Genomic DNA, 21,593 nt, shown 5'->3' on the forward strand with positions numbered 1-21,593 from the left:
ACATCAGGAGGATTCAGGAATCAAGACTGTCTTTCCGTGTGTGCGGATTCTGTCTGTAGTTGGTACTCCTGGAAAGAGCTGGACAGTGCTGAGTATGAAATGTGATGTTGCCATTGTGTTTTCTGTCTCTACAGAGAGAGAAAATAATATGTATTATTCCATAGGGACTTGTCCAATCAAAAAGAGGTTTTAGGCCTTGGGAAGGATGATTGTCTAGCTCTCCTTTGTCTAGAGATATTTGCCTTGGGAATTCAGTATTTGAAATCTGTCACATCTTTATTGCCCATGATGATTTTATTTAATAATTTCAAAGAAAATAAATCTGCCTCTTATACCCCAAGTTTTTTTGTAGAGGCTCAGAATTTTCAAGTTTAACAATTCATTTATTGTCTTCCATTGCTAGGAAAAGGATGTTTACATCTACATAGGCAATATATCTTTGATCTCTTCTTGACTTTATTATATTTAGAGGCTTCTTTGTGGCTGCCATCCTAACATTTTACAGTGTACTTTTACTTTCCATTTGGTTATTTTACCCTTGGTTAAACTTGACTATTCCATAGACTTTAGAAAACTTCTTAGGAAGTGGTCCAACCTCCGGATAAAACAGTTTCATTTATGGTTTGACCTAGGGATAGGCAGTTAGGACTAGTTTCTAAGGGCAGTATTTATGGCTGCTGTGCCTCAAAGCACTGGGGCTCCTCCTTTTAGCACAACACCCATGTTCTCCAGAGGGGCTGGCAGAGGAGACAACCCTACAGCGGGTCTCAGGTGCTCAGCCTGCAGTGCTTCTGCCGGAGGGCTGAGCAGACTGGCTAGCAGAGAGCCTCTGGGCCTGCAGAGCCCAGCAGCCATGCAGGTGGGTGAACGGTGCACGTGGTGGGACCGCAGGCAGAATTGCATGTGTTTGCACATCAGAACGAATGTGAAGCATAAATCAGGCCCCGTCTTTGTGAGATTATTTCTTAGAATTAGTTGACAGCATTAGAATCCACACCCTTAGAGTAGTGTTTATTTTTTAAATATACCTGAATGAGAGCCTTTTTAATTTTATATTTTTTGATTGAAAAAACTAATATTATTTTATATGTGTGTGTGCTTAGTCGCTCAGTTGTATCCAGCTCTTTGCAACCCCATGGACTGTAGCCCACCAGGCTCCTCTGTCCATGGGGTTCTCCAGGCCAGAATTACTGGAGTGGGTAGCCTTTCCCTTCTCCAGGGAATCTTCCCAACCCGGGGATTGAACCCAGGTCTCCCACATTGCAGGCAGATTCTTTACCCTCTGAGCCGCCAGGGAAGCCTGAGAATACTAGAGTGGGTAGCCCATCCCTTTTCCAGGGGAACTTCCTGACCCAGGAATCAAACTGGGGTCTCCTGCATTGCAGGTGGATTCTTTACTAGCTGATGATGATGATTTTGTCTCTAGATCGTGTCTGACTCTTGCAGCCCCATGGACTGTAACTCGCCAGGCTCCTCTGTCTATGGGGTTTTCCAGGCAAGAATACTAGAGTGGGTTGCCCTTTACTTCTCCTACTTCGCCAGCTTAGCTACCACAAATTTATGTGTTTATCATTCTAACCATTTAAGATCATCTGTTTCTCTCTTTTCTGTGCTATTGCAAAAAATTTTAAAACATAAGATAAATAAGATAAAAATTGACCAGAAAAAAAGAAAAAAAAAGAAGCTGACCAGGACTCCCCTGGTAGTCCAGTGGTTTCGACTCCACATCCCCGCTGCAGAGGGTGCAGTTTCCATCCTCGGCTGGGGAAACAGATTCCCACATGCTGAGGGGCAAAAAAAAAAAATTGACCATAATTTTGATATTTAATCAAATCAATTGTTTAAGTCATTATCTGTGTACATTTTTTTTGTTTCTGTGCTATTGCAGAGCTTTGTATCTTACGTTTTCTTTTAAACAGTATTTAGTCTTTTTTGTTATGATTGGTATTATTGATCTCTTAGAGCCAACCACTGTAAAAAGTCTGGTATGTGTCTTCTATGTATGTCTATGATCTTACAGTCACACAAAAACACGAAAAGTTAAGATTTTAATTTTTTTAATGAAATTGATGCCACAGTGGATCAAGTAGACAGATAGGACTTTCATTCTCTTAGTGTGTGCATAATACTATGTTGCCCTTTTAAAGTCTTCTTTTAATTTTAAATTCTGTTTCTGTGATTTGAGTTAAATGAAATGGCACAGCCACTTAACGTGTGATTTGGATTTTGGCGTATTTGAAGTCATGGAATCAGTTTCTTGTTGGGTAGGGGTATATTTATTCTGCTCTGCAAAAAGCCCTGGTAGGTTCCAAAGGCTATGAAATACAAGGTCCTCTCTCCCCACCTGCAGAGTGTATACTGTCTGCTACTAACAGGAAGTCTGGGCAGGGGCCAGAACAGATACATCAATGTTTATGCCTCTCAAATTGTCTGTCATCCATGCATTTTGATATGTCTGCCATTCAAGTACAGCTGTCTAAGTCCACCTGAGACCAGCTGAAGTAATGTCTCTTTCTGTTAAAAACCATTCAGAAGCCTTCCAGAACAGCTGACATAGCTGAATTTGGAGTGAGGTTGTCTCTGTTTTGATCTTGACTGCCATTGCCTGGGTGTGTGACCTTGGCAAGTCACGTCACTTCTCTCGATTTTCAGTTCCATCAGCAGAATAGAGGGTTTGGTCTGGATAAATTTTCAGAGCTTTTCTTGATTCAGGTGTGTTTTGATTTTTATGATTTCCTTTATGTCTGTGCTTAGCCAAACTGCAAGGACAGGAGGATGAAATTTTACCAACTAAGGAAGCTCTGATTTTACTTCTTATTTAGTTAAGTCTCAGAACAGTGAGGGATGATACTTGAGCTAAATAAAGCACCCATAAATAAAAATAGTTGTTACCCTGATTGTCAGTTGAGGCTCTTTCTAAGGTTTGTGCCACAGTTGAAGGTAAGTCTGGAGTGGGACCCAAGGGCTGGGAGGGCAGGTAGAATTTGAACCATGTTTTCCAGAAGAACTGAATAATCCCAGAAGTTGGGGTAAGAATATCCTTTATTCCCCAAACATTTCTTTTCTCCGTCAGGTCCTGAGACTTGAACCCTCTTCGGAGTGTGTGCTTCTGCTCTTTTGTGATGCCCCAGCATACACTATGCTGGGGACATCACACCAGTCATGGAACCTGCACGGGAGTCAGGAGGCAGCCTGTAGGGCAAGGTAAGTGCGCTGGTTTGTTTTGTAGCTATGTTGTGTGGCTTTGTGAAATGTTAAATATATGCATTTATGCCCTTTGGGATATAAAGTGCCATTTCATCATTATATCCCAAGAAGCATAATAATTTTAATTGTGCAAAACCGCACAATATAGTTAAAAAATACAACCAAAAGCACAACCCTTCTGCATATTTTTAAAGGCTGATTGCATCTTCCTGAAAGGTTCCATGGCTGGTGTCTCATCTCTTGCATAGTGTTTGTTGATCCCATCAGGGCAGCCCACCACAGCACCTCAGAAATGGGGAGCAGTGAGTTTTCCTGTGATTTTTGTGCTGAGTGCCTTCTCGGAGTGTTTTTGGCATGGAAACTAGATGTGACAATTCTTTTTGCAGGACGCCTTTAACTTTAGCTTTGATGGCTGCAGAGTGTGTGTGTTTGATAAAACAAGAGAATGAATGGTGGCTCTTTGGGCTGATTTGCCTCCTAGTACTTAGGACATGAGACTATTCACCCTCCATCCTTCTGCTTAGGGGGTGTAGGACAGTCTGTGTGGGTGTGTTCATGAACATCTGGCCACAGAATGGTATGGTATGAAACTGATTTATTGACGTGTGAATCATAGCTGACACGGCTTTCTGAATTGTGGAAAAAACAGATTCATCGAACAGGCCACATCGGACAGTGTTCACCCGAGCCATCGAGGCATGCGATCTCCACTGGCAGGATAGCCACTTGCAGCACATTATCAGCAGTGACCTATACACCAACTACTGTTACCATGACGACACTGAAAACTCCCTCTTTGACTCCCGCGGGTGGCCCCTCTGGCATGGTAAGTGGCCAAACCGGAAAGACATTTCCATGACTTACTTCTTTGTTTAGTTTCTATAGCATTACTGGAGTGGGAGGTGGAGAGTTGAGGGATTCAATGGGAGATGGATGAATGCTTGGCAATAGGAGTTTTTCATTCAAATCCAAGTTTAGAAATGGTTTCTTGTGTCTTTTTAATAGTATTTTGGGGGGAACATCTTACTATTAAATCCTATTTTTATAGATATATCTGATAATGGCAACTTTCCCCCCTTAACTTTCTGTTTTAGAACATGTTCCTACAGCCTGTGCGCGAGTGGATGCGTTACGTTCTCATGGGTACCCCAGAGAAGCACTGAGACTAGCAATAGCTATTGTTAACACATTAAGACGACAGCAACAGAAGCAGTTGGAAATGTTCCGAACTCAGAAAAAAGGTGAATGTGTGAAGGAGTTTGTTTCCATTGGAATGAGATTCTTGGTGATGATGTCACTAGGTTTTATATTCTTTGGGGGAGAGAGAGCTTTTACATGGAGATGGCTTCACTTACCACTCTTTTGAAATGTTTAATAGCTAGCTAATCTGTGACAAATTTTAGGCATTTTCCCTCTCCGGTTGAATGTTGTGAAACGTAAGTTTTTGGTTTTTTTTTAAGTTTCTTAGTTTCCTAAGTTAATTTTTTAAGGAGGAAGTTTTTTTGTTTTTTGTTTTTTAACTGTTTGAGTTATGTAGTATGTCTGAATTACCTAAAATGCGAGTTAACCAGATATATTTCATTCTGTGAAGAAACATTTTAATTGTGGCAATAAGGGCTCCAGTGGTAGACTGCCTATGTTTGAATTCTGGCCAGAGGTCCCGGCTGGAGACCTTAGGCATTGACTTGACCTTATCTGTGATTTGGGGCTCAATTGAGGGCTTGTCTCCTGGAGTTGAAAGATTAAACTAGTTATTTCCTATTAAGTGCTGAAAGCAGGCCTCACATAATATAAAAGCACTGTAAAACATTTTAATTGTAATAACTTGTACATCAGGACATGATGTGTATTTAAAGTGACCAAATAGAACTCCTGGATTTTTTTTTAGATTCTGTAAATAACCTTTGATGAGTTATCAACTGGCAGAACATATTTAACTCCTCTTTGTCTCAGTTTATTAATCTTTTAAATTTTAAATAAGCATTACTTAGTAATAATAATAGCAACAGAGTTATTATTACATGCTTAAGGCCCTAATCAGAAGAAAGAAATATATATGCTTTCTCTGCTTCTTTTTCTTTGGTATGATTGTTTTGTCTTTACTCTGAAATTTTATATCTTAGTCAGAGAGAAGTAGTTTTAGTCGTGATTTTTTTGGCTTATATTTTTATTTTATTCCTTGGGCAATTATACACACATCTAGGGTATAGTTGAAAATTATCTAAGGTTGAAGTGGGCTGGCGATTAGACTGTTGTAATATTTTATATCCTCTATATTATAAGTATTAAAAATGTTAACTAACAATCATTTTTTGATGAAAGAAAGTTCCAAAGTTACCACATGAACCAAAAAAGGGGGAGCTCAGATGGGACTGGAATGTGATATCCCTGAAAGTCATTACTTTGTCCAGTTCTTCATGTTCATATATCATCACTGGTTACCAGATATATTTGCAGAATATGTTGCTTGGCCCTTTGCAAAATTTTTCTGAAATCTCTCCCTTCACCTAAACACATACAATATATGGCCAAGAGGCATTTGCTTCTGAAAAGCAGAAAGGATGAAAATAGGCTAAGAGAGAATGAAGTTATTATACTGCAATAGGAAAGCTTGCTCTTGATGATCATTGGAGTTTTGAAACTTTACTGCTCTTTACTGAGAAATGTTTTTAAAATGAGTTTAATTTAAATGTTACAATATCTAAGAAATACAAAATGTAAAAATGTTAGTTCATGTAGATTAAGTTGAAACACATGTTAAGGTATTAATAGCTGCCTTTGAGGTCTCAGACTCATTTCTGTTTTATCCTTTATGTAATGAAAATTTTAAATTCAGACTATTCTTTACTAGTACTACATATCTATATATCTTTCCCTACTTTATTTTTGTTTGTCCATATTCAAAGAATAGGTGTTTTTGTACTGTTACAATTCCAAATTGCTGTAGCAGTTATTTCTTATGGGGCCAAGATTAGTAAGTAAAATATCTTGTACATTTTCAATAATATTTGGCTTATGTCCACTTTTTAAAAAAAATGATACAATTGACATACAACATTAGTTTCAGGTATACAACATAATGATTCCATATTTATATATGTTTTTAAATGATTGCCACAGTAAGTCTAATACACACACACATACACACATAAATGTATTTGTGTGTGTGTGTGTATATATAGAGAAAGAGAGAGAGAGAGACAGACAGACTTGTTGCTAAGAGTAATGCTCATGTTTCTGTTTTCAGCCTGGTTGTGTATATTAAATGCCAGTGACAGAAATTGAAGGGAAAGACCCTTCCAAGAAATCTAGTACTCAGTTTCCATAAATTATAATACATTGTGCCAGGCCATGCTTTATTTTTATGTACTAATGGTTGGTAGTCCAAAACAGAAGACTTCTAAAGGAGTATTGAACTTGTGGAATAGCTCTTTAGCTATTTACAAGCCAATATTTTTCTTGTTTATTTTATATAATATGTAGTTTTTATTTACTTTCCTTCAAGAATGAACTACTACTATTTATTATTTTAGTAAATACTTACATGTAAAGTACTGCATTGTTTACAATAATGGGATATATCCTAAAGTATTTGCAGCTTTTTTCTCAGCACTCTAACTTGAGAGTTTTAAAGTTCTAACATTCTGTGAAGAAAATGAAAAGGATACATTCCATCCGAATTACATGTTATCTTCTGTTGTAGTTCCCCTTTGTGGAAAAGTTTCTCTCTTAAACGGCTTACATATCCATGATAAGGAAGACTCTTATAAGGTGATAGGGGAGTTCAAGTCTGACCCAGAGTATAGCTGCTCTTTAGACTCTATTTTAGATGACTCAGTGAGCCTGACTCTAAGAATATCTTCTTAATAAAGTTGTAGTTAGCCAATGATTATTCCAGGGGGAATTCTTAGTTCTCTTTAAAGCCACTCCTAGGAGGTGAGGAGAGTTGTCCTTAGCTTCTCAGGTGAAAAACTGGAATTCATTTTTCCTCATACATTATAATTTAATAGTGTAAACAATAATGTCAACCTAGTACCCTGGACACATGAATTAAACAGATCACCAGCCCAGGTTGGATGCATGAGACAAGTGCTCAGGGCTGGTGCACTGAGAAGACCCAGAGGAATGGGATAGAGAGGGAGGCAGGAGGGGGGATCAGGATGGGGAACACATGTAAATCCATGGCTGATTCATGTCAATGTATGACAAAAACCACTACAACATTGTAAAGTAATTAGCCTTCAACTAATAAAAATAAATAAAAAAAATTTTTTTTAATATAAATAAATAAATAGATGTTTGAGAGCTTTCCTGGGAAGTTAACACCGTTTATGTTGATTCACAGATGACCCTTTAGAACTTAAAATAGTTCACAAGTTGGGATTTTATGAAACCTTGTTTTTTTTTTTCCTTTTTCTTTTTTTTTCATTTATTTTTATTAGTTGGAGGCTAATTACTTTACAATATTACCTTATTTTTTAATTAAAGAGGAATTTTGAATGTAGTAGTAATTTGTGAGGGTGCTGCTATTAAACGGTAAAGCCTTTCTTTCCTCTACTTCTCTCCATATCTCAGTTCTCTTTTCTTACACAGAGCTACCCCATAAAAGTATAACCTCAATAACCAATCTGGAGGGCTGGGTTGGACACCCCCTGGACCCCGTGGGCACACTTTTCAGCAGCCTTATGGAAGCCTGCCGCACTGACGACGAAAGCTTCCCTGTGTTCTCAGATTTTACAGGTAAAAATAAAACATAAAAATAAAACAATAAAAATATTGACGTTTGTCTCATGTGCTTCCCCTCTCTAAACTCTGAATGGTGCTTGTCACTGGTCATTGTTCTTCACTGTTTCTTTTATGAATCCATGTAGTTAACAGGACCAGCAGTTAGCAGGAAATGGTACTCCCACTTTTTAGGCAGACTTCTCAAACTGGGAAAAGTCTTGGAGTTGACAGTTGGCAGCATGTATCAAGAACCTAAAAATACTCATTCCCTTCTAATCAGTGATTGTACATCTAAGAATTTATCTGTGTTTCTTACTATTTTCCAGCATAAAGATATAAAATAAGGATGTACATCATATGGCAGGGAAGAAGGTTTGTACCTTTGCTGCTCCCATGACTGGATTAGCTTGGAGAGTTAATTATCTAGCCTGTGGTGGTTGCCCTCATGGATTTTGGTGACCCAAACTCTGTCAGGCGGGTGAGGGTATGACTCTGAATCCACTTTCCTTAGGAGTTTGACAGTGGAAGTTTGTTAAGAATTTCTAAATAGAAGCACCTTAGCAGTGATAATACGATGTTCAAAGAATCATTCTCTTTCAACAAGTGATGACTCTGATAACAAAAAGGACCATGAAATTGAGTTACATACATGTTGTGTTCTCCACTGTTCTTATTATAAATTACAACATTGCTGCAAAAGGATGAAAATTTTTTCAATTCAAGGCTTTAAAAAATGGTAACTATTACACTCATCATGTAACTTTACTCTTGGTCAATTAAAGATTTGTTTACTGTTAAGTATTCTTAGTATCTCTTCTTAGATTTATGGTTCTCTTTGGTGATTCCTTTTTAATGAGAGAAAAATATTTGTACTATGCTTTCCCCCAGAACATACACATTTAGTCAACTGATGGTCATTTTTTAAAAGATATTGGAAAACTATATACTTTATCCTAAGAAACATGGTTTTCCAGCTTTCTCGGAGCTAAGTCAGTAATTTGTTTAAGAGTTCTGGGTAAAATATTAATAGATATTGCCTGTCAGAGCATCTGCACAAGTGGTTTCTGAACTCTGATTTCTTCTGTGACAGAGAATATGGGACAGTGCAAGTCTCTGGAATACCAGCATCTACCTGCACACAAATTCCTAGAAGAAGGGGAATCCTACCTAACGCTGGCCGTGGAAGTAGCCCTAATAGGGCTGGGACAGCAGCGGGTCATGCCCGATGGGCTGTACACCCAGGAGAAGGTCTGCCGCAACGAGGAACAGCTCATCTCCAAGCTTCAGGAGGTTGAACTGGATGACACACTGGTGAAAATTTTTCGCAAGCAAGCGGTCTTCCTATTAGAAGGTAACTGGTGACTCTCCGCTCGGTTAGCCCCTTTTGTTCAGGCCTGCCGCTGCCTTATGTTGGGAATACTGCTTGAGTACATTTAATACAGTCGTTACCCTGATTGGCATGGTCACCGAGTGTCATAGGCACTTCATTTTCCAAAAAGTAGTATCACTTAATAAAAAAGTACAGATGGTTAGATGTTTATTATTTATTAGGTGGTCATATGGTCATATAAGAAATGAGCCTGCTAGAAGTGAGCCCTATTTGAATGTCACAAGCTTTAAATAGGACTGTTATTATTTAGACTGTTGTTCTTGAGATAAATGTAAATTTGATATTTAGTGAATTATTGCTGGTAGCCATATTCCTTTATGGCTGGTAGCCATATTTCTTTGATCAATTAAGTAATAAAATGAAAGTTGGTTGGCATTCCTCCAAACTGTTGGCTGTTACGTGACTTCTGGATTTTGAACATGTCATTTGCACATGCTGATAAAGGACCAACAACTGCAGAAGTGAATTTTCACTGTGCTAATTATTTCAGAAAATTCATTAGGTGTAGATGCATCAAGGTAAAAGTTTCATAGAATCTCTAAGGCAAAGTCAAGTTTTCTTCTCTCTGTAAGGTCAAGAGAAAAGTGAAAATGTTAGTTGCTCAGTCGTGTCCAACTTTTTGTGGCCCCATGGACTGTAGCCCACCAGGCTCCTCTGTCCATGGAATTCTCCAGGCAAGAATACTGGAATGGGTAGCCATCCCTTTCTCCCGGGATCTTCCCGAACCAGGGATCAAACCCCAGTCTCCTGCATTGCAAGCAGATTCTTTACCATCTGAGCCAAACAGACAAATCCCCAAATTTTGACTGATTTTTTTTTTTTTTAATGTTTTTTCCTTGTCAAGAATAAGTGTAATTAATGTGGTAGCCTGATCTTTTACTGGAGAAGGAAATGGCAACCCACTCCAGTATTCTTGCCTGGAGAATCCCATGGACTGAGCAGCCTGGCGGGCTACAATCCATGGGGTCACACAGAGTCAGACAAGACTGAGGCAACTTAGCATTAGCAATTTTTACACAGATTCGGGAGATGTCAGAATTTTTTAATTGCTTCTATCTCTCAAGTACATGTGTGTTATTTTTGTGCGATTCTCTGTGATTGATAAGCTCATAGAATATGGTTTATTTGTCTTGTATTTGGCATGACTACTTAGGGAAGGGATTTAGAGAAAATAGCATTTCAAAACCTCTTATATTTCCAAAGCTAAAGATCTAGTTGACAAAATTTCTTTTCATTAAATACATTTTACATTTATATGTTTTAAAAGTGCATCTTAAAAGGAAAAATGTTCTTCTGAATAAAACATGCTTAATTTTGGTAAAAATTCCTATTTTGAAGCACTCTTCTCACGTTTTTTTTTTTTTTTCTCCAAAAGATAAAAGCCTTTCTTGACAAATTTCAAATGATCTTGATCCTTTCATTACTGTTTTAGTTTCCTGTCATATATTTCCTTTTGATATAAGCAATGTCATTAGCCACAAAGTTTTTGTTATGCTGGCTCTTAGTAACTTGGTAAACTGCCTTCTGATTTTCATTATCCTTCAGAGGATGTATGCTTTTCAGAGTTGATAGTATCTGATACCTGTTCATCACTTACTTAATGTCTTCATGTTCATTACCTATGAATATTTTTTAACTTATGTTTTACTCTTTGATTAGTCCATACTTTCTTGTTAAACTCTTTAATTAGAACTTTGCCTGATAAGGAGTGCTGATGACTTATCCCAGCCTCCTCTCCTTTCCCAGCCTTGCTCAGCCCACAAAGAGTGGGGGTGCAGGACAGGAAGAAGTCCAAGGGGAAGCCAAGGGACCATTTCTATAAACTCCAAAAGATAAGTGCTCCATGATAGAATCAGCTGCACTGGGCACCAGGTTCTTCATGCATTTATACTCTGTGAATTTCAGGGGCAAATTAGTTAGCTGACTCAAGTATCTGAAAAAGAGGAAGCAGTAATCCTGTATTGTTGCTGAGTGTTAGTCACTTCTGGACATACTGTGGGCATATTGGATCTGTGGGCATGTTGGAAAAGCACTTTTGGGGAACTTAGATTCCAAATTTCAGTTTTTCACTTTTCAGTACACTGGAGCTCAGGGATTACACTGACTATTCATTGACAAATAATTCTGTGATACCTGACTGAATGTTTTGCTTGTTGGGAAGTGCTGTTACATTGATTATGCATCCTGGCTTTCCCTGCGTAGTACAGAAAGGGACCTTGATGGTTTAAGGGAAATGCTGAAAGGAAATGGAGGAGAGATGAAGAAGAAAAATAGATGCTTGCTATAATTAGTCCTTAATAAAGTAGAGTTAATGTCTCACTCTGCTCAAGCTGCCATAAAAAAATACTACAGGTTAGATGCTTAAACAACAGAAGTTTGTTTCTCACAGTTCTGGAGGCTGAGAAGTCCAGGGTCAAGGTGCTAGCTAATTTACTTTCTGGTGAGGGCCGTCCTCCGGCCTTGCACATGGCTGCCTTCTCTCTGAGTTCTCACAAGGCAGGGACAGAGCATTCACTCTGTCTCTTCTTATGGGACACTAATTCTGTTGGACCAGGTCAGGGCCCCTATGACCTCATTTAACCTTAATTACTTCCATAAAAGCCCAATCTTCAAATACAGTCACCTTGGGAGTTAGGGCTTTAACATAGGAATTTGAGAGGAGGGCTATAATAGTAACAAATTTGGCCTCATATGAACTAAAGGTAAAAACTGTAACACTGTGTCAACTTTTTACTAATATCAAATCACTAAAACATTTTTAAATATCTTTAGTTTGTCTTGGTAAAAAAGTAGTCTACATGACTTTTAAAGTACTTAAATAAGGAATAGTTCAAAACTGCTAATCAAAGAATGAAACAATGACATTTAAAAACAACTTCTGTTAATTTAAAGTGATCTAAAATATATCATGCTCTTACCAGAGTGCCCAGTTCAATAACTCCTCTCACTGTTTCTTCTAAACTACATTTCTTGCATTCTAAACCCTTCACCAGACTAAGTTTTCTCATGGAAATCAAATGTATTGTGTCCTTTGAGCAGTAGTGTGATGGTTCATAATTCTAGAGTCATGAAACCAATGTTACCCAAAGGTGACATGGAAACTAATTTACAAAACACTTTACAGTAACTAGACCTCAGAGTACCTAAGCGGAAAGTAGTTGAACTAACCACTGTGGTTTCCTTTCAAAATTTGTTTTAAAAGTTGGTATTGCCCTTCGTAAGGTAGCATTTAAAGAGCACAAAGGGGAAGTCAGCTCTGCCACAATGCCTGTCATAACTTCTGAGAAATGAATTTTGATAGCTTCAATATAAGTTTGCTTTTGAAATTGATCTTTTGAAGCCCAGATAGTGGCAGACTCAGTTACTTTTTTTCTTTTGCCTACGGTGAGTATTATTCTATTTTTTATTATTAATCACTTTCTGAGAATTAACATCTATTTCTCCTTATTAAAAGCAGCAATACTTAAAAGTCTTTGTATTGGAATTGGTGGTTCAGAATCTCCATCCCTCCCCCTGAAGCAGAGCACTCTTTTCTGGAAACCTGACTTAACTGTGCCACTACAGCTGAGTCTGGGGCAGGTTCCAAAGTGAAGCCGTAGAGTCACCTGTGTTTTTGAAAAGCTGGATGCTTAGATAGCACACATTGAGAGAGGGTCTGTCTTAAGTTCCTTATTTCTTAAAGCGGTTGTGATGTGGAAAAGCTCCGCCCCATAGTTGTGTGACTCTCCTTTCAGCTGTGCTGCCGGGAGTTGTTCCTGAAGTGAACTTGATGGCGTATACTTTACCCTGTAGCATCATTTTTGAGTTAAGAATTGTATTCATTTCAATCATGTCACTTAGGTTATATTCTTCACTAGATTAACACTATTTATAACTTTACATAAGAAATTTATACTTTAAAAGAAGTCTTAGTTCCTTGTTTAAGAAAGTAAAATGTGTATGCTCTCTTCCTACAGCCGGCCCATATAGTGGTTTGGGCGAAATAATCCATCGGGAGAGTGTTCCAATGCACACATTTGCCAAGTATCTCTTCACCTCTCTCCTACCTCATGATGCTGAACTGGCATACAAAATTGCACTGAGAGCAATGCGGTACGTATTCCGCCCCACGGGTAGGGGTGGTCTGAATCCCCACTGGGGAAATCTGCTGTTAACTGACTTCCCGCTCACCCGTGCTTCTTGTAGGCAGCAGAAATCTGAAGCAGCTGTTGGTGCTTCTTGAGTTGTGGTGGTGGTAGTTGGTCGCCTCCTTTGGCTTTTGTTTTAAAGTAAGGGAAGGAGGGCATTTTTGCTGGCTGTCACACTCATGTTCATGGTGGCTTTATCCTACTTTGTCTTGAAGCTAGAAGTTGAGACTAGAGAACAATTTCAGGTCAGGTTTAGTCACAAGGCCGCAACAGTTGAAACCTTCCTAAATAACTCATTCTTTTGAAAAAATTAGATTTTTGAAACAGTGGTAAATAGTACATATACTTGGCTGAATGTAATAATTGAGGGAGCCCTTCACACCTGCTGCAATTATACATTCCCATCAGTAGTGCAGGAAAGCCATCTAGGCACTGAAACACTTTTGTGTTCACCGGGAGAATGAGAGAAGATGGGAGCTCTGTCTAGCGTGGACAGTACCGCAGTTCAGGGGTCTTCTGGGATTTGCTTGTCTCAGCTTTGTCTCCATCCCCCTCAGTCCCTTTTTCAGTGATAATAGTTAGAACACGTTGTCCTCTGCCGCTGACTTTTCTGTTTTCTCCTCTATAAAGTCAGTTCACAAAGCAATTATTTTCATCATGAATTTGTGCTAGCTGAATATTTTTTAATGCATTCAAGATTACATTTTTCAATCTTATATATAGCCTTTTAAACTTTAAGGACCTGAAAGAAATAATCTACTTTCTTAAAACATGAGCTTTTTCCTTTTGTCTTTTTTTTTTAAATCAACACACTTGTTAAAGTCCTGATTAGACCCTGTTATTGCCACCTAAAGACACACCTCCAACTTGAGATGTTGGAAAATAGTTTGATTCCACAGAAACTTTTTAGCCAGTGTAGTGGATTCAAAAACAGTGCCTTGCCTTTCCTGTATAACTTATAAATCACAGGAGGCCTTTTTCTATGCAGCAATAGAGTGTGTATTCTTGTGTGTTTTTATGTACCTATGTGTCATTGTGTATGGAGGCTGACATCTTTTAATTTGACATACTTTCCTTGGCAACATGAAATCTCATTAACATATCAGAAAAACCTTAATAGTTCTAGTATCTATTTTTAAATATCAAAAAAATTAATAACTAACATAAGCAAAAGTCCCCCACCAAATTACTTTATACCACTTGGTTTGTATTTTAGAGCACAATTTTTTAAGTATGTTCCTATCCCCATTTTTGGAAGCTGAAATGGAAGTTGTCAGATGAAGACAGGTGCTCTGCTCTGTACTAAGATTTGTGCTGCTGTGCAAAGGGAAGAATGCTAATGTTGTGATGCCACCAGTTGCTATTGCCTCAAATCCTGTAAAGTTTAAGTGTAAAACAGCGTAAGGTTTCTCTGTGGTTCTGGCTTATGTGAACGTATCTATCAGGAGGGGAGAGGCTTACTTTTCTAACACTCAGAAACTCATCTATGTCTGCCCTCGGTGGCTGCCAAGGCAGAATGTTCATGGGGAATTTTAGCAGGGCACAGGGGAATTGTTACCACCTCTTCTCTTCCACCTGCCACATGCCCCCAGCCGAAGGCTGCTGTGGGAGGGAGGTGGTATGAACTATTATTAGAGCATCTCTAGTATGCTAGGAGTGAATGTTCTTCTGGATGGATTCTGATACTGTTTCCAGCCTCTGGGAACAGCCAGGGGAACAGGAAGAAAAGAGACCTGTAGCTTACTTGCTTCTTAGTCTTTCTAGAAAGAGAGGGGAAGTGCTGAAGAAAGGTGCTTTCACAGTCATTTTCCCATCTTTCCAGGAATGTTGACTAGTTTCCTCTACAGGAGGAAAGATCTGGAAAGATCTTTCTGTGAATATAAAGATATCCCAGATTTTTTAAAAGCTAACTAGCAACCCCACCAAAATTCCTACTACTAAATTGCCACCATCTAATGCTAACATCTCTGTGTCCCTACATAAAAGGAAAAGGGAGGGAGGCATTTGACCTATCAGAGCAGTAACTGCTGTTGGGCGGGGCCCCAAGTTCAGCATCACACCCTGAGCCCACCGACCTCTCCTGGCCCCCAACTGTTACTCCACAGTCCCTGACACTGGTGTACTTGAGTTAAGGTCAGTATTTTTGATGATTTTAAAAAAAACTATTGCAGTTACAGCTACTCTGCTAATCTCTTTGGTGCTTGTATTTGGAAGAGACCACTGAGCATATGCTTTGTTTCAGTAGTTCTTTATAAGTCAACATTCTTAAAGATAGATTGATTAAAATAAGAAATGGTGCTGAATTTGTGTAAGACTGTCAAGGGACAAATACTCAGATCATTTGCACTCATCATCTGTAATGTGATTGATAGAACATTTTCTAACTACAAATTTCTGAAGTATAAGGAACTAATTCTGCAGAAAGTATGAATATATGGAAAGGAAGTCATTTTTGTTTTGCTTTACCTCTCATTTTAGTAAGTTAAACTTATTCCTCTCAACTATACAGTGATCCCTTTATCATCTCAGTCTTAAATATCCACTTCACTATCAGTTTCTTTTGATTTTTATTTTTTAGTGAGTTATAAGGTCCAGAAATTTTACAGTAGGTAAGTACTAAGACTTGTGTTTCAAACCTCTCTGTTGTTACATATCTTCATTTCCTTGAATATTGCCATTTTCTGAATGATGCTAAAGAAAGGAAACCTCTTAGGTTTAGGTAGTGAGCCATTAATGAGGTAACTTCAGCATCCGGGCAGCAGAGCGTAGCTGTACCAGCTCTCCCCTCACCGAGGACCTGAGCAGTCTCTCCCAGCGTCTCCCCTCTCCTCTGGCTTCCGGCCAGTCCCTGTGGCCCAGGTGATGGACAGGTGGTAACTGAGCGCTGCCTGCCTTGTCTTATCATTACAGGTTGCTAGTATTGGAATCTGCTGCTCCAACGGGAGACCTCACCCGCCCACACCACATTGCATCAGTTGTTCCCAACCGATACCCTCGCTGGTTCACTCTAAGCCACATAGAATCCCAGCAGTGTGAGCTGGCATCCACTATGCTAACTGCAGCCAAAGGTACTGGGTCGTCCTGAGGTCTTGTGATTATTTCATGAATTTGCCTCTTTAAGGGTCATGTTTTCCATCAGATTCTCAGTGGTGGAGCTTATGTTGTAAAGGAGTCTTTTCTTTAGATGTTAGCTTAGGAAGCAAAACAGGTGCTACTCATTTGAACCAGCATTTTCCTCATTTAACTGCATCGTTAAACTTGCTCCTGGCAGGGTTCGGGTTTAGTCACTATGCCATGTAAGTGGTGGGTGAGCTCCAGAAGCAGATTAAAAAGTTGGGTTCCATTTTTTTCTCCCTGAAATATTCACCAGAAATACATCAGTAGGAACCTGAGAGAACTATTTGCTCTCTCTCATTGGTTCTGGCTCACACGTGCTTTTCGTCACTGAGGGTGTCTCAGTGCATCTTTTTGAAGCTGGGATTCAGATATTGCAGTGACCTTGGGATAGTTGTGCCATCTGTAAACATTACATGTAAATTAACGTGTGCGTTGTGTTCTGCTCCTTTTTCAGCTCCCTTTGGGGCTGTGTGTGTGGTTTTTTGTTTGTTTTGCTCTGCCTTGATTCTGTTTCCCCTTGTTCATTGCAGGTGATGTTCGGAGGCTGGAAACAGTATTAGAATCCATCCAGAAAAACATTCACTCCTCATCCCACATCTTCAAGCTTGCCCAGGACGCATTTAAAATAGCAACTCTCATGGACAGTTTGCCAGACATCACTCTTTTGAAAGTGTCTCTGGAGCTGGGCCTACAGGTGCGTGACTGTGGTCCTTCCTGGGGTGGGTGCCAAGGGCTGCTAATAAAGCATCCTCCTCAGGCTGTGTGCTTGGTTGGGTGTTCCAGTGTAGGCCCCTGGCTCTGGTGCACAGGAGACCTCAGGAGAGCGCTGCACTTCCCAGACAGTCGTGCCCAGCTGAGCCACACTGCAGCTGCACGTGTAGGACTGCGCAGTGTAGAAGCCCTGCTGGCGTCTTTCAGCAAAAAAAGTCATCTTCTGTATTAGACCCTTAACCTCACTGTTTCTCCCTTTCATGAATGAAGGAGAGTTATTCCTGTACATGACTTAAGCTCTCGTGTATAATAAAGATTCAGTTGTTAGGATTCTATTTTTAGAGGAAGTATGGATACTTATTGATGTTTTTGCATTTTCATAACAGAGGGACCATTCTGTCTCCTTTTTATAATCCTGAGAAATTTAGGTAAAGGAGGAGGGATTGGGTCTGGTTTCCGCTTCAGCAGGCATGCTTAGACATGTTATCAAGGACACTTTGAGTTGGTTATTCAAGTAGATGTTGCTTCCTTATAGTATCTGAAAAGATTACTGTATAAATCAGAAACTGAAAAGTTCATGTTTCTGCTTTTCTCAGGGAATCACTATTAATATTTGTGTTTTTCCCTCCATGAAAAGCAGTGAAAGAAATTGCCACCTTCTAATTTTCTAAAGTATGGGGATTAGAATGCCCCAGTTAGATGATTCATACAGTTTTCTAGTTATGGCTTCTCCTTACAGTGATTAATAAGGTTAAATAATTAGATTACAGGAAAATGCCCTTGCCATATATATAGTACTCTACAAGTAGAGGGCATGGGAAATTATACTTAAAGCTATATGGTGCCATTTTATAAGTTTCTTTTTAAAAATAACTTCATATTGTTTGGCTTATTTTTGTTATCATTTGCCTCGAGATACGATGCAGAAAGAGCCATTAACATGAGCTTTCTGGTTATTTGGAATCCTGGAAGATTATTTTGGTAAATGGCAGATTACTAGGAGCTTGCTCCCTGCCTCATTCTTCCTGGGACCCAGGAAGGAATCCCATAGACCTTTCCAGGAGAGTATTACATTCCTAGAGGTTCTGAATCTTAAAAAATTAGGTAAGCAGGAAGATATGGTTGATTTTATCTAGGAATCTATTAGAAAGTAAAAATCAAAATTAGATTGCTGATGATGCCAAAGGTGATTTCCTTCTATAGTCTTGTGCTTATCTTCTTAATCACCAGGAAGGAACAACCAGAGGTTGAAGAAATAACTAAAACAATTATTATTTTTTTTTAATGGAGGGTTCCCAGTCAGAATTAATTCATGAGGTGGCTCAGAGATTCAGAAGCATGGAATGTTAAAGACGGGGAGGAGGAGAGAGCCTGGGCCATGTTTAATGTGCCAGTCCAGCCACATTAAACATGGCCCATGAGCTTTGCAGAGGAGAAAAGTGGTTGGTTGAGTGGCTTGCCCAGGATGCCACATCTAGCCAGTCGGCCTACCAGTAGAACACAACCTCCTGCCTCCCAGGCTGGAACGAGACCAGCGAGGGAAGCTGTAGACAAATCCAAGTTCATTTGCAGAGCTTTGCTCCAAATAAGGCTCTCCATCTTCCTGGTAGTAGGGAGTGTGCCTAGTATTAATAATTTATACCTTGGGGTGAACTGTTTTCTTTTTCATTGACTTGGTATAACCTTCCAAAGCATTCTGTTATCCTGTCTTTATAGGTTATGCGAATGACACTGTCAACCTTAAATTGGCGGCGACGGGAGATGGTGAGGTGGCTGGTAACGTGTGCTACTGAAGTGGGTAGGTAAAATCAGGAAGGGTGGCTTCCCCCAGGGGCCTTGTGGTCAGGTTCAATTTGTCATTTCCAGATACATACAAGAACATTTTCACTCTTTTACTTTGACGTCTCCAAGGCTCCTGCCCCTTCCAGCAACTTACAGGGACTCCCTTCCCCCAACCCACACCTTCCACCTCCAGTTATACCCACTTGCATCGTTCTGTCACATTTGTGGGGCTCCAGTGTCTTGCCTGGAAAATCCCATGGACAGAGGAGCCTTGTAGGCTGTGGTCCATGGCGTCGCTAAGAGTCCGACACGACTGAGCAACTTCACTTTCACTTTTCACTTTCATGCATTGGAGAAGGAAATGGCAACCCACTCCAGTGTTCTTGCCTAGAGAATCCCAGGGACAGGGGGGCCTGATGGGCTGCTGTCTGTGGGGTCGCACAGAGTCGGACACGACTGAAGCAACTTAGCAGCAGCAGCAGCAGCAGTGTCTTAATCTAAAATGGAATAGGCCAGGGAGTAAACCCTTTTTATTCAGTTGTTCTGTCACACTAAGGTGCCTTTGGTAGCTTCTTGTGATAATCACATTTACAGTTTTCATATTCCAGAAATGGAATGAATATGAAACTTTGGTAGGAGGGAAACCATCTTTGAAAATACCTTCAGACTGTGGGTTAGGGGTTCATGGCACTTTAATGAAAATAATATAAAGCCTATCTAGTTGCTCTGAGTTTTTCCTTCATCATCTGATGGCATTTCTTAAAGTACCCAGCAGAGAAGTGACCACTGGGTGTGGTTTAGGTGAGCTTTCAGATGTATGAGAATTTTTCGTAGCTACAAGAAGATCTGGGCTGCACATAGGTGCAGTTTGTGAGACCCTTCAGCCTACTAGCTCCCCTCTGCAGCAGTGAGTCAGAACTAAAAAGCCCAGACATTCCTGGTGAGAATGCCAACACAAACCAAATAGTGGTTGTTTAAAATAAATGTTGGTTAAACAGCCACCATTTTTTCCTATTTGCATCAGAAAAGGATACACACCTCTTGCTGAGAATACACTGCCACCTCAGTGTGTATCTAAAGACTGACACAGCAGATACCGTAAAAGCATTTTCCTTGTTGTTTTTCTTTTGTTAATCTATAATGGTATGTTATCTTGGAAAGCAGGAAATTGGTCTCAATATAAAAGTTACATTATTGATGTGATGCTTTAGTGCATCGATATAAAGATAGTACCAGTTCAAAAACTGGCACGCCACTACCCTACCCTGGACCAAGACAGTGGCCTAATTTCTCTTAGATTTGGTGTGTGCTCTTTAAATGGCTCACATTTTGGATTTTCCTACAGCTGAGGCTCATTGATCTGTGTACTTAGAATGGCGGTTAAACCTTGTCATCCATGTCAAACATTTGAGTCATCTGTATGTCTGCTTCTGTTGACTTTTTTCTCTCTGATTACAGGTCACATTTCCTTGCTTCTTTGTGTGTTTAATCATTTTGTATTGTGTGTACTTTAAGCTTGGACACATACACACACATATCACATAAAGACTCCATATTCTGGTGAGGGTTGTCCTTTTTCTGACTCAGATTCTGTAGTGGGTAACTGACAGGAGGCCCCAGTGAACTGGAACTCATTAGCAAAAAGCCATTGTCTGAAATGGCAAGCAAGCAGCGGCACAGCGCAAATACCAGCTACCGAGAGGATTCATTCTTTATTACAGGAAGTTCATGTTCCTTAGGCATTTCACTGAATAACAATCTATAATAACCTTATTCTAAAAGGTTGCTCCCAGGCACATTACCTTACAGGATTTTCTGGCTGGGCTCATGTTCTGTGATGGTTAACGGTGTAAGCATTGATTAAAGAATGGAAGGAAGGCAAGACCCCTGGGCAGCCAGTCAGTAATGGGGCTTCTCGGTGTTCTTGGCAGGTGTTTATGCCCTGGACAGCATCATGCAGAGCTGGTTTACACTCTTTACTCCCACTGAAGCCACAAGTATTGTTGCCACCACTGTGATGTCCAACAGCACCATCGTCCGCCTCCACCTGGACTGCCACCAGCAGGAAAAGCTGGCCAGCAGCGCCCGGACACTCGCACTGCAGTGCGCCATGAAGGACCCGCAGAACTGTGCCCTCTCTGCGCTGACCCTGTGTGAGAAGGATCACATCGCTTTTGAGACGGCGTACCAAATCGTTCTTGACGCTGCTACAACCGGCATGAGCTACACCCAGCTCTTCACAATAGCACGGTACATGGAGCACCGCGGGTACCCCATGAGGGCCTACAAGCTGGCCACCCTGGCCATGACGCATCTCAACCTGAGCTACAATCAGGACACGCACCCTGCCATTAACGACGTTTTGTGGGCCTGTGCGCTCAGCCACTCCCTGGGGAAAAACGAGCTCGCAGCTATAATACCTCTGGTGGTCAAGAGTGTCAAGTGTGCAACAGTACTGTCAGACATTCTGCGCAGGTGCACTCTGACCACTCCCGGCGTGGTGGGGCTTCACGGGAGGAGGAACTCTGGTAAGC

The 21,593-nt window shown here is 40.1% G+C and overlaps 1 protein-coding gene across 1 annotated transcript in view; it reads left to right on the forward strand.

The window, feature by feature from the left end:
- ZSWIM6 (zinc finger SWIM-type containing 6) overlaps positions 1-21,593 on the forward strand; it is a 209,666-nt gene that overhangs the window by 185,926 nt on the left and 2,147 nt on the right. The window contains exons 6-14 of the mRNA XM_065905411.1: positions 3,857-4,033; positions 4,302-4,448; positions 7,801-7,947; positions 9,023-9,283; positions 13,279-13,414; positions 16,360-16,517; positions 17,097-17,260; positions 18,994-19,075; positions 20,991-21,593. The exon at positions 20,991-21,593 is cut by the window's right edge and continues 2,147 nt beyond it. Coding sequence (XP_065761483.1) covers positions 3,857-4,033; positions 4,302-4,448; positions 7,801-7,947; positions 9,023-9,283; positions 13,279-13,414; positions 16,360-16,517; positions 17,097-17,260; positions 18,994-19,075; positions 20,991-21,593 — 1,875 coding nt within the window. The remainder of the gene's footprint in view (positions 1-3,856; positions 4,034-4,301; positions 4,449-7,800; positions 7,948-9,022; positions 9,284-13,278; positions 13,415-16,359; positions 16,518-17,096; positions 17,261-18,993; positions 19,076-20,990) is intronic.

Source organism: Muntiacus reevesi, chromosome 14 (assembly GCF_963930625.1).
Source record: "Muntiacus reevesi chromosome 14, mMunRee1.1, whole genome shotgun sequence".
In the NCBI taxonomy this organism is placed as follows: domain Eukaryota; kingdom Metazoa; phylum Chordata; class Mammalia; order Artiodactyla; family Cervidae; genus Muntiacus; species Muntiacus reevesi.